We start from the raw sequence: 14,560 nt of genomic DNA, 5'->3' as shown, positions 1-14,560 counted from the left end.
ATATTTTTAAATATCTAATTGAGAAAAGATACATATAATCTTAAGGGTAAATTACACCATTCGTCCCTCGTCCACATGCCAGAAAGCGTGTTTAGTCCCTATTTTCAAAAATTAACTCGGACCGTCCCTTATTATTTTAAAACCTGCACACTTCGTCCCTCATTAATTTAAATTTGCATGTTATATCCCTACCCAACTATAAAATGACTATATTGCCCTTAATATTTTATTATTACATTAATCATAAATTATTTTATATTAAAAAATAAGAAATAAAATACCCTAACCCAGCCTCCATGTTCCCTTTCCCCCTTTCCTTCTACATTCCTTCTACCTCCTTCGTTTCCAGGTTAATAAACCCCACCATCACTTCATCGGATTCATCTTTTTCCGAGGAACATCGCCTCAAGGATTTCATCTCTTCTGGCGAGCATCAAGACACTCCAAATGAAGAACCGTCGATCGTTCTCTCTTTCTTCTCCGGTCTCAATCAAGAATTGTAAGACTTTTTCTTTCTTCTTTGTTCGAATCGGAGGTAGAGGCGGCCAGTATCTCCGGCGACATGGTTACAGAGGGAAGAGTGGTTGAAGACCATTTTAAATTTGTTCAAATCGACACCAAGTGCAGATCTTTCAGATATGATAAAATCTAAACGATAATTTCTTTCTTTCTTTTCTGTTTGTTATATCAATTCCCATACTTCAAACTCATAAAGATGCAGGGGGTGGTTTTCCATTTCTTTCTCTCATCATTGATTTCAATTTCGGAATTTATGGTGTGGATCTCAGCACCAATTTTGATATGTATGCGTTTACTAGAGCTTTAGGGCTAGAACTCATGTGTAGCTACCAGGCCACCATATTGAACGAAGCTCTAGGTTTGAATCTGAAAGGGTTTCAAATAAAATGTAAGATATATTACTGGATTGTGGTCTAGAGGTGATTGGTGGTGTCAGAATAGGTATACGGTAGTATTGTCGGAATACGTAAGAGGTGGTGGTGATGGAATAAGAGAAGGAAACAGAGGGTGAAAAGACGGAGAGTATGTGAGGTGGTGGGACCCACTGAGATGGTGGGGTGGTAGTTGGTGGTGCGGAGGTGCTGGCGGTGATAAGCAGTGATGCCAGAGGTGCTGGCGGTAGGTGGTGATACCACAGGTGCTGGCGGTTATATGTGGCGGTTTATGGAAAATCTTGAGATGGGGAAATGAAAATAGATGGGTAGAGATATTTTTTTTATTTTTAGTTTTAATTTAAAACCGATAAATAAACAAAATAAAATGAAAAAAATAAATTATTAAGGGTAAAAAAGTCATTTGATGTCAATAGAGACTAAGCGTATAAGGAAACACAAACAGAGGGATGATCCGAGTTAATTTTTAAAAATATGGACTAAACATGCTTTCTGGCATGTGCACGAGGGACGAATGATATAATTTACCATAATCTTAATTATAAGCTAAAATTAGAGGTTCTTAAGGTTCTTAATATTTTTTGGTTCTTATTTGATCTTTTACCCTCTCTCTCTCTCTCTCTCTCTATATATATATATATATATATATATATATATATATATATATATATATATATATATATATATATATAAAAGAGTTACAAATCTTAATATTTCAATTAATAATAAATTAATTTGTATAAGTTGAATAGTTTTGGGAGTTTCAAATGCATGAGGTTCAAAGAAAAATGGTTTTAGGAGTTTCTATATATATATATATATATATATATATATATATATATATATATATATATATATATATATATATATATATATATATATATATATATATATATAAATAAGAGTTACAAATCTTAATATTTCAATTAATAATAAATTAATTTGTATAAGTTGAATAGTTTTGTGAGTTTCAAATGCATGAGGTTCAAAGAAAAATGGTTTTAGGAGTTTCTATATATATATATATATATATATATATATATATATATATATATATATATATATATATATATATAAAAGAGTTACAAATCTTAATATTTCAATTAATAATAAATTAATTTGTATAAGTTGAATAGTTTTGGGAGTTTCAAATGCATGAGGTTCAAAGAAAAATAGTTTTAGGAGTTTCAAATGCATGTGGTTCAAGGAATATATATATATATATATATATATATATATATATATATATATATATATATATATATATATATATATATATATATATATATATATATATAGTGGCAGAAAGACGATGAGTGAAAACGTTTTCTTTCTATTCAAATTCCCTTCATCTTTTCTTTCTATATCACAACCTATCAATGGTTTGTCAAGTGCAGTCAGCAGATTTTTGTAACCTGAAAACCCAATACAAAATCAATGCAAAAAGCGTTTCTTATGGGATATTTCCGACATACCTTAAATTTGGTTGGCTTAGGCAGCATAAGGTGAATCCCATCTTAAAGAAGCAGATTCTAAGAGATGTCAACTGTGAAGTGACACCAGGAGAAATCACGGCGATTGCTGGTCCAAGTGGTGCTGGCAAAACGACATTGATTGAGGTTCTTGGGGGAGTTATCCCTCCCTGCCGGCTCTCGGGTGAAGTGCTCGTCAATGACCGGCCAATGAATACAACTTTTTTCCGGCGAGTCTCGGGATACGTAACCCAAGAAGATTTACTATTTCCACTTCTTACAGTCGAAGAAACCCTCCTTTATAGCGCCCGTTTACGGCTTCCTGGTCGCCTCGATAAGTCGAAAGCTCGAGTCCAAGATTTGCTTGTGGAGCTAGGGTTATGCAATGTGTCCGGTGAAAGAATCGGTGGCGACAACCACCGTGGAATTTCCGGCGGCGAAAAACGCCGGGTGTCGATCGGTGTCGATCTGGTTCATGATCCATCCGTACTTCTAATGGACGAACCCACTTCAGGACTCGATTCGGGTGCAGCTCTTCAACTCATCTCAATGCTCCACTCAATGGCTAAAAATCACCATAAAACCATTGTTTTAACAATCCACCAACCTGGGTTCCGAATTCTCGAACTATTCGATAAAATCGTGTTATTAGCAAATGGAACCATGGTTCATCATGGTTCACTCAACTCCCTTGAGCACAAGCTCAAGTCTGCGGGCCATGACATCCCTCGCCAAGTCAATGTTCTTGAGTTTTCGATAGATGTGATCGAAACCCTAATCCCGGATGTGATGGAAACAGTTATCCCAGACATGAACGAACCAAAACCACAATTCAGTGGCATAAATCAAGATTATCATTTACAGTATGTGAACTGCCTACCCATTGAGATAGCAATACTGAGCGAGCGATTCATGTACAACATTTTCCGAACGAAACAGCTTTTCATCGGGAGTATTCTCCAAGGTTTGTTAGTAGGGCTTTTATTCGGGATGCTCTTTAAAGACATTAACCGATCTCACACCCAAACTCAAATTGGGTTTTTCGCATCCAGTGTAGGGTATTTGCTCTATACATCATCTCAAGCTATCCCAATTTTTTTTAATGAATGCCGGATTTTAATGCGGGAAATATCTACTGGTGCCTACCGGATTTCTTCCTACACAATTGCAAATACTCTCGTTTTCCTCCCGATTCTTTTCATTGTGGCGTTGTTATTTGCTATCCCAACTTACTTGCTAGTTGGGTTACGTGCCGATTTAGACGGGTTTTTTCTATATTTGCTAATCGTTTGGTTGACTTTATTGATGTCCAATTCTTGTGTGTCTTTATTTAGTGTACTTGTGTCGAATTTTATGATGGGGGTCTCGTCTGTTGCAATACTAATGGGCACATTTTCTTTGTTTTCGGGGTTTTTCATAGTGAATGAAGATATACCGAAATATTTGATGTTTATGCACCATTTGAGCTTAGTTCGGTACCCGTTTGAGTCTTTGTTGTTAAACGAGTTTGGGGGGTCGAAGGGAAGATGGAGGTGTCTTCAGCGGTCTGATGGTGGGTGTTTGGTTTCTGGTGAAGAGTTCTTGAAGAATGAGAATTTGAAGGACGTGCAAAAATGGTATAATTTGGGGATGATGGTGGTGTTTATCATTGGGTACAGGTTTCTTTCGTTCATGGTGTTGTGCTACAGATCTTACAGGAGCAGAAACTAAAAAAGGTGGTTGATGTGTTCTAGTTTAAAATCGAAGCATAGATATAGAGTGCTATTAGTACCCCGGTTGGCCTTTTACCCTCTTTATGCATGTAAACTTATTTTTTTTTTTTTTTTAAATTTTTTTTTGTTTGACATGCTAAGTGTGTTACTGATGCGACATAATGAATAAGACTTCAAAATTCTCATGTTCAAGAAAATGCTCTTAATTTTCTTGTTCTTTTCGAAACATAATAAAGTGTGTAATAAAGTTGGAATAGAGAACGCAATTCACTGATTTAAAAGATAGAGAGGTTTAATTTACAGACCGGTTGCGGCAATTGTCGAGTGTGCTAGTGCATATGGGCATGTCGTTTTGGAGGCTCAAAATGTTTTTTTTACCAAATACAAATTACCCTACGCGGCCTTCTTGGCTTCAACAATCGCCAATTAGTTTAACTGTTCCTCTTCGGCTAACCGGCTCTTCTTCGGAAGTTAGAAATCAAAGTCACAATAATATAGTAATGTGACTTTGATATATATATATATATATATATATATATATATATATATATATATATATATATATATATATATATATATATATATATATATATATATATATATATATATATATATAGAGGAGGGTTCAATTGAGAAAAAAAAAAGATTGAGAATGGGGGAACCATTCTCAGCCAATCATTTAATGAGCTTAAAAAACGCACGGTGGCAAACTTGTAAATAATCCAAATACATTAATGAGCGGTGACAAATTTGTAAATAATCCAAAAACATTAAACCATCAGGGCACTTGAGTAATTTGATAACACATCAAATCTCGACAGAAAAGCACCATTTCCCTCTTCGATACACCATAACACGAAAACCATTTGCAGAAGAATCAATAATAAGAAAACCATTTGCAGAAGCATCAAATAACATAAACGAAGAAAAATGTCTTCCGATGAAAACATGAACGAGACCATTTCCTCACTCTTGACAATGAAAGGTAACCATCGGCGTTTTTTCTCGAGTTTTTAACGATTTCGAATCATTTCTAAAATTATCACTTGATTACTTGAAATTTCTCGTAATCTTCGATAATTATTAGTTGATTTAGAACTAAAAACATTGTTTTCACACTGTTCATTCTTCAAAAAAGGTTGTTTACTTCAATTTTTTATGATACTCGTTCATTCTCGTAACCCTCCTTCCTTATTACTTTATTTACTTGAAATTTTTGTAAGAATCATCCATTATTACTTGATATATAAATGATTTTACATCATCTCTTCATTTTTCATCTTTATTCAAAACTATTCTGTCAAAATACAAACGTTACTTCACATTTCGCTTATGTTTTCCTAATATTAACTACTTACCCTTACAGAAACAACACCAACAGTGAAGAATACATATAAACGAAAAACAAGAACAAATCAAAAAGGTAAATAAAATATGTTTTGTTTACTTCTGAACACAAGCAAAACTAATATTCAAATGTGAATATGTATGTTATATTCATATATGAATAGAACATAACTTGTTGTCATACATACATTATTCAAATGTGAATACAACAAGAATGACTTATATATGTTTTATTCACATATGAATATAACAAAACATATTCATATAAGAATAAAAAAATATGAATACATATGTTTTATTCAAATATTCATTCGTGAATATGTATGTTATATTCATATATGAATAGAACATAACTTGCTGCCATACATACATTATTCAAATGTGAATATAACAAAACATATTCATATGAGAATAAAAAAATATGAATACATATGTTTTATTCAAATATTCATTCATGAATATGTATGTTATATTCATATATGAATAGAACATAACTTGCTGCCATACATACATTATTCAAATGTGAATACAACAAGAATGACTTATATATGTTCTATTCACATATGAATATAACAAAACATATTCATATGAGAATAAAAAAATATGAATACATATGTTTTATTCAAATATTCATTCGTGAATATGTATGTTATATTCATATATGAATAGAACATAACTTGCTGCCATACATACATTATTCAAATGTGAATACAACAAGAATGACTTATATATGTTCTATTCATATAAGAATAAAAAAAATATGAATACATATGTTTTATTCAAATATTCATTCGTGAATATGTATGTTATATTCACATATGAATAGAACATAACTTGCTGTCATACATACATTATTCAAATGTGAATACAACAAGAATGACTTATATATGTTCTATTCACATATGAATATAACAAAACATATTCATATGAGAATAAAAAAATATGAATACATATGTTTTATTCAAATATTCATTCGTGAATATGTATGTTATATTCACATATGAATAGAACATAACTTGCTGCCATACATACATTATTCAAATGTGAATACAACAAGAATGACTTATATATGTTCTATTCACATATCAATATAACAAACCATATTCATATGAGAATAAAAAAATATGAATACATATGTTTTATTCAAATATTCATTCGTGAATATGTATGTTATATTCACATATGAATAGAACATAACTTGCTGCCATACATACATTATTCAAATGTGAATACAACAAGAATGACTTATATATGTTCTATTCACATATGAATATAACAAAACATATTCATATGTGAATAAAAAAATATGAATACATATGTTTTATTCAAATATTCATTCGTGAATATCAAACTCATTTATCTTCTACTTACTATTGAATGAAGGTAAGAACACTAACATTTCCGATAAAGATTCACCAACAATGAGAGAAACAATATCAATGCAGAAAAATCAAAAAGGTATAAAATACATATCATATCTTATAAATGAATATTCTATATTCATTTATGAATATAATATATTTTCTTTGTAAAATGTATTTCAAAATTATTTATCTTCTACTCACTCTTTCATGAAGGTAAGAAGATTTGTATTTCTGATAAAGACCCCACAACTATGACAGAAACAGATTTGAAGAGGAAAAATGCGAAAGGTACAAAATTCCTATCATATCTAATATATTCATATATGAATAAAATTGTATATATTAGTTATATTTTTGTAATAAATAAATATTAATAAATCAACGAGCATATATCATATTCATATATCAGTAACTTATTCAAATATTATATGTTTTCATTTCCCAGATAAAAAAGAAACAAAAGTACCAAAGAAAATAAAGCATCAAAGCAGAAAAAGTCCATCAAAAAGGAAAACTCCTGAAAAACAACAACTACAAGATTCAGACTCTGATTTTGAAAGTAGTCATCCATCGAAGAAGGCAAAAAAAAAGGAGTCACCAATCAAAAAAGACAAAAAAAAAACAATGGTAAAAGAATTTTACTCAATGAAAAACAGATGTTCACCAGAGGTATTACTATCTATAATCCTTGGGATGAGCAAAGAACAAAAAGAATCTGTAAGATCTATAGGTTTTAGAGCTTTGTTAAAAATGAAAATCACAGATATACCACTGAAGCTGGGATTTTATGTTCTTCAAAAATTTGATTCTGAGAGAATGGTGATAGATATTGAAGGAAAGGAACTGAAAGTAACAGCAGAGTCTGTTCATGACATGTTGGGCATACCAATTGGTGGAACCAAACTTACACAACTGGATCAATGGCCTAAGGATGATACAAGTTATGATGAATGGAATCAACAATTTAAAAAAGATTTAATCATCCGACTGAGTGCAATAAAAAATGTTATTGTTTCTACCACACAAGCTGATTTCAATTTCAAATTGAACTTCTTAGTTCTTTTTGTCAACACGTTTTGCGAGTCAACATCAATGGGAAGATGCAACCTGTTTCCCTTGAGTTATATTTCAAGAAAAACAGATATCAGCAACATAGACTGGTGCAGCTATATTTTGGACTGTCTTGTTAGAACAAAAAACTCATACATACCATACTCAGATACCAGCTTCTTTGTTGGACCTTCAGCTTTCTTGGTGGTAAGTTATTATAATGTTTATACTCAATTTTTAATAATATTGATTATTCATAAACTAATAGCAAATATTCATATATGAATAAGAAAAATATATTTGTTCACACGTAATGCTTTACATTACTTATTCATATATGAATAAGTAAAAAATAATATTACTTGTTCATATATGAATATCAATTAGTTATCATTTATGTGCAGTTGTTCTATGCTGATAACATCTACTCAGAAGCTTTAACAGTAACACGTAAACGTCCAACAATTTGTTATTGGAGTTCAGAGAAGATTAGATATCGAGAGACATTTGAACAAGAAAAAGGTAGATTTGGACTTGGAGAATTAAATGAAGAATTTGTTAATGAACAAGATGAAGGAGATACAGATCTCGAAGACAGTGATTCTGATAAAGATGAAGATCATTATGTTGAGGTAATTAGTTTGAACATGTTAATAATATATGATTACATTGAATTCTAATCATACTTCTTTTTATTACATAGGCATATGAATCAAAAATATCTAAAATGCTTAATAGTTTCGAGAGGATGAAGGAAAAGCTGAATTCAAAGCTCAATGATGCGATAACAAAGTTCCCTGAAAAGGAAAGTTTTAGGATTTTCGAAGAAAAGATGACAAATATAATTAGTGAAGAAAAAACAGAAGGCACAACTATTTTTGAATTTCCAAGTAATCAAACTGGATTTAAAGGAATCAATTTGACACCAATAATCGCTCAAAAAACAAATTATCAAAAAGAAAATGAAGATAAAGAGGGAAATGGTGAAGAAGACAATGATAATGATGGAAGTCAACTAGAAGAAGATTATTTGCTTGATTCAAATGAAGCAGAGAATGAAAGAATAAAGAATGATGGAGATAATAATCAAAAAGAAGGTGAAACTGAAGTAAAAGAGAAAGATGGAAAGAACAATCAAAATGACAATGATGAAGAGAAAAAAAGCTGATGATAATGAAGAAACAAATAATCATGAAGAGACTATTCAACAAACTGAAAATGAAAATTTGTTGGATAAAGTTGTTGACAACATTGTGGACAATGTCCTTGGAATTGGAATTTCAAGTTTAAATAGTCAAGAAGATGAAATCTGGAATGACCCTGAAATGAAAACTATTTTGGATGATATTGATATAGGTAAATTTTGTCTTACTTTTATTTTAAAAAAATAGATAAAAATATTAATACACAATAACAATTTTGTTTATTAAATTTTGACCAGGGTCACCAATGAGTACAGGTAAAACTAATACTCTTGCAGAAAAGGAAAAATCAGAAGGTGTACATGAACAATGAACAAAAGCTGAAAAAACAAAGGGGGATGATACATGTAAATGAATGATTTAAAATATATTACAATATTTATATTGATTTTTTTAATAACATTGTTTATTCATAAATGAATAATACACTATATAAATGAATAAAAAAATAAAAAAATTTCATATATGATGTATATGTTTCAGGCAAGGAAAACTCTGAAGATATAAATAAAGGAGGAACAGAAGCTAAGAACACGAAAGATGGAGGTGAAGATAAACATAGAGAAACCGAGAAAGGAAATGCAGAAGATAAAGGTAAATAGTTGAATCACTAATAAATGAATATAATAAGTTTTATTATTCACAAATAAATAACGCAATATACAAAAAATTAAAATTTTAATATTTCTTATTCATAAATAATGATATTCATTACTTATTCATAAATGAATACATTACTTATTCACATATGAATTATTTAATCATAGTTCTTTATCTTTCAGGAAAGAAAAAGTCAGAAAATGAAAACAAGAAAGGAGAAAAAGCTGACAAGACAAAAGGAAATAAAGGAGGTAACAATTTGGATAAACATTTCAAAATATAAACTCAAATATTATAATTAACTTACAACTATTTATATGATAAATCTCCTGGCATGCAGATACTCATCCAAGCTTTAGTCTAGGTCTCAGTCAAGATTCAGATCAAACTTCAAGTAAAAAATCTAATGAATCTTCACCAAAAAAACCACTTACAAAGAAACAAATCAAAGACGACCATCAGAAGGTTGTTATCAGATTAGCAAAGAAAAATGTTCTTAATCCAAATCCAATCTCTGTATCAATTCCTACTGAAGTAAGACCATCAAAGCATGATCTGGATCAACCAAGAGAGAAGAAGCTTGATGATGCTTTCAAATCACCTTTCAAATGCAGAATAACAGACACAAAACCCAAACTGACACATCAGGAGAGTATTGTCTATGAATGGTTGTTCAACTTATAAGGCAATACATCGTAAGTAACTTTATTTTATATACATTCATATATGATTATTATATAGATAATAATCTATGACATTTTGATTATATATTTGCAGAGATGTGGTTGTCCAGACAAAATATGGTCAGATAACAGAAAGAGTAGTTATGGAAAGTCTATATGCAAACACAGAGATTTTTGGAGAAGTTTTAGATACTTGGTCTGATTTACTTAACCACCAAGAACTGGAAAGGGATTTTGGAAATTCACCATACAGACTCTTCTTGAAAGTTGGAGTTTCTGTAAGTTTATTTTCTAACCTTAATTCCTTCCTTATTGATAAATGAATACACCAATATGATGTATTCATTTATGAATATTATATTTTTTTACAACTGAAATTCACATATGATTATACAAAATATGATGTATTCTTTAATATAATTATATATATTCAACTGAAATTCACATATGATTATATTGGTTACAGACTGCTTATCTAACTTCAACATTCTCCGATGAAAGAAAGTATGAAAAATTCAAGGAGAACTTTCATGACAGTACCAATGGGTACAAAAAAATCTTAAACATAAAAGATATTGACATGGTATGTTAATTAAAGTTGTTTTTTATATATATTTTATCAACAAAATACTTACCATTATATACATAAAAACAGGTATTCTTTCCAGTTGTTAAAAGTGCTCACATTTTTGTGATTGTCTTCAACTTAAAGAAACCATCAATTGAAATTCTAGACAACAGTGCAGTTGAGGGGGATTATGAAGGGAAATACGGAGTACTATTGAAACCTTTGGTATGTACCCAATTCACAACAACATAAAAGAACCAATTTATTACATATCTAACTTTTATTTTATTTAATGATCAGAAAAATTTGTTTGTGAGATACTTTAAAGAAATAAACCATCCAAGAGCAAATGCAATCTCAAAAGAAAGTATCAAACCCCAACGACTTGAAATGACATGGAGAACAGTTAAAAACAAAGTTGATTGTGGAATCTTTGCAATGAGACATATGGGACAACCACTCTCAAAGTGGAAACCAGGTCTTCATAAAGAAAGTGCAATTCAACAAACTACTTTAGAGAAGCTCAGGAAAAGGTATGCACACATAATGCTAACTTCTGAAATTAACATGTTGAAGGCTAATGTGTTGGATCATGCTGAAAAATATCAAAAAGTTGAATTCAAAGTGCGTACTGATCATGCATACAAGGCTATGCAAACAATTCAAAAAAGGTTAAAAGAATATTGATGATTGCTTGTGATGAAGTGTGATGCTATAGAACAGTTTGTGTTGAAGATGAATGGATTTGAAGTACATGTAAAACGATTATGCGAAACAAATTTTAGATGGTTTGTTAAATGTTCGTTTTAATATTTTGTGAAATGCTTATGAACAGCTTTTATTATCTTGTGTTGAATGATTATGTAATAGAAACAACTTCTCTTATTTCTGTCAGTTTTTTATATTTAAATATTTTCAAAGTTTATTTATGTTTATTCATAAATGAATACGAATATGATATATTCATTTATGATTAAATTAGGAGTAATATGTCAGTATAACAAAGTTCATATATGAATATAATAAATTTCAGATATGAATATAACTAACTTATTAGTAGAAACAAGTTTGCTTATTTATGTCATTTTTTTATATTCAAATATTTTCAAAGTTTATTTTTATTTATTCATAAATGAATACGAATATGATATATTCATTTATGAATAAGTTCAAAGTAATATGTTAGTATAACAAAGTTCAGATATGAATATTACTTATTTATTAGTATAACAAATTTCACATATTTGTATTCATTTATGAATAATTTACAATATCAATATAACTTATTTTATAGTAATTTAAAAAACAAATATGAACATATCAATTTACCATATCAATATAAATGTGTATTATTCATACATGAATATTATTGTTTATTGTTTTTATCTGCATATATTCATAAATGAATAAAACCAAAAAACATAAAAAAAAAAAAAACTAAAAAATCTCTAACTGTCTTTTGCTGATTTAGCAGCTCCAACTCTTTCTGGACAAGTACGTAAATTGTGTGGAACTCGTTTTCCATATCCTGAACACATTCTATGTTATTTTTTAGAATTTTCATATGCTACTTCACCTGCACTTGGAATTCTTTTCTTCATTCCAGAACCTTTATTGCTTTGAACTTCAGGAACATGAATATTAATCTCTTCTGGAATAGGAATAGTAACACCCAAAAGCTTGCATACGACTTCACCATCTGTCTTGCTTTTCAATCCAGGAGAAATATAATCACTCTCAAATTCCTTCAACAACATTTGTTGTTTCTCAGCAAACAAAGCCAATCTCTTTTTGTCATCTCTTACAATATCCAAACATGATTCAAAACAATAATATGAATCATTGACTAGCTTTACATTCTCACAATCACCTGAATCGGATTGAACAGAACTAAAACGATAATTTCTTGATATCACATCCTTTCTCCATCTTTTCAAAATGTACCTTTCAGGAATTTCTTTAACACCACATCTCATCATTATTGTAAAAGCATGTCTGCATAAAACACCCATACGCTTAAAATGTTCACAACTGCAATTTATTTCTTTCTCTTCAGCTTTTATTTCAACCTGATACAAAAACAAAATTTACACATTTACATTCATATAAGAATACTCATATCAACACTCATATATTCATATATTCATATATTCATATAATATTCATATATTCATATATGAATATTGTTATTCATATATGAATATTCTCATATTCATATATGAATATTATTACATTTTTCATAAAAAAATAGTAAAATTACCTTACATTCATTTTTAAATTCACTTTTACTGTTGTTGTGCTGCACAATGTAAACTTCCCAACCATCTTCAATACCAACATATGAGTATGTACAGAAAAAACATGCTTTATATATTTCTTTTTGCACCTCAAAAAATAATGTACTTGTATAAACCTTTGATGCTTGCAATTCTACTTCTCGAGGTGTTTGCATTTTATATGATGCTTTCTTTGATGCCTTATCAAGCTCTCGTTGAGTATTCCTTTGCTTTTGAATGGCAGTGTCGTAATTCATCATGAAATTCAAAAGTAAGTTCCCACTTTCTGAGTATGTATTAAAGAATGAATTCATACTCTCTGACCTCGATGTAGTCTTCATCAAACCACACATTGGAATATCACTAAAATATCCAGGTATCCATGAATCACGTATTGTAAACATGTCTTTAAACCATCTTGTGTCTTCAAGATTGAATTCCTTCATAAGCAAACCCCACTTCACCTCAAAAACATCAGGTTTCATATTAATGTCGCAAACAAGCTTCGAAAACCTTTTTCTAAAGTCTGTGTTCGTAAATAAATCATCTGATATCTGTATTAAAACAAAAATATTCATAAATGAATAAATAATAAGAAGTAAAATAACAATCAATATTCATAAATGAATATACTAATAAGTAATATATTTGAAATATATTAAAATAATACCTTTTTTTCAACTTTTTCATTATATGCCACATACATAATCGGTGCTTTGAATTACGAAACACATTCTCAACAGCTTGTTTTATTGCAACATCTTGATCGGTTAAAACAAGTGTTGGTTCTTTCCCATGAGTTTTAAGAAATACTTTAAGCAACCAAGAGTAAGACTCAATTCTTTCATTTCTTAGCAACCCAGATTCAACAGTAACCGATTTTTTATGATGGTCAATAGCAGTAAACGGAACAAAAACCATTCGATACCTAACACACAAAAAAAATGTTCATTAAAGTCAATTTTTGATGTATTAATAAGTGAATATAAAAATATTCATATATGAATAAGCTATAAACAAAAGTAGATAGAATAACTTACTTGTTTGTTCGGAAAGTCGCATCAAACGAGATAACATCACCAAATTCAGCATAATATGCGTTCTCCATTTCATCAGCCCAAAACATACAGTCCAAAACATCATCTTGACAATTAAACTCAAATGATTAATTTGGATAGTCAGCTCGACGGTCATTCATTGTGTTTACTATCATTTGGGCATCTTTATAACCAATAACCCTGTTGATATCTCTCCTTATATTTTTATAGTCAACTACTTTGGGCTTTACAAACTTATACCCACCTCTCAGACTTGCCATCAACTTATGAGCCATAGTTGGACCTATTTTTTATGTGGAAGCACGCACAATAAACTC

The 14,560-nt window shown here is 30.0% G+C and overlaps 1 protein-coding gene and 1 pseudogene across 1 annotated transcript; one reads left to right on the top strand and one right to left on the bottom strand.

Annotated features, from left to right (window-relative positions):
* The first annotated feature begins 2,290 nt into the window (after positions 1 to 2,290).
* Positions 2,291 to 4,301, top strand: LOC145131617 (ABC transporter G family member 10 pseudogene; annotated as a pseudogene).
* An 8,056-nt stretch (positions 4,302 to 12,357) lies between these two features.
* Positions 12,358 to 14,293, bottom strand: LOC145131616 (protein FAR-RED IMPAIRED RESPONSE 1-like). The gene is made up of 6 exons (XM_079066281.1): positions 14,226 to 14,293; positions 13,918 to 14,113; positions 13,313 to 13,739; positions 13,170 to 13,234; positions 12,486 to 12,978; positions 12,358 to 12,437 (listed from the first exon to the last, which is right to left on the bottom strand). Exons 1-6 carry the CDS (start codon positions 14,291 to 14,293, stop codon positions 12,358 to 12,360), a joined length of 1,329 nt encoding a protein of 442 aa, XP_078922407.1.
* Between the last annotated feature and the right edge of the window lie 267 nt (positions 14,294 to 14,560).

This window comes from Lactuca virosa, chromosome 8 (assembly GCF_052849685.1).
Source record: "Lactuca virosa cultivar CGN04683 chromosome 8, Lactuca_virosa_CGN04683_v6, whole genome shotgun sequence".
NCBI classification, from domain to species: domain Eukaryota; kingdom Viridiplantae; phylum Streptophyta; class Magnoliopsida; order Asterales; family Asteraceae; genus Lactuca; species Lactuca virosa.
Note: the sequence above shows the minus strand (reverse complement) of the source record. Positions and strands in the feature narration are given on the sequence as shown.

Bases quoted from the DNA above. Each gene is read 5' to 3' on its own strand.
- LOC145131616 (XM_079066281.1), bottom strand. From the start codon at position 14,293: ATGGAGAACGCATATTATGCTGAATTTGGTGATGTTATCTCGTTTGAT. The intron at 13,740-13,917 runs GTGTTTCGTAAT...GTTTTAATACAG, and splicing joins TAAAACAAGCTGTTGAGAAT to ATATCAGATGATTTATTTAC. The intron at 13,235-13,312 runs GTACATTATTTT...TTGGTATTGAAG, and splicing joins AGCATCAAAGGTTTATACAA to ATGGTTGGGAAGTTTACATT.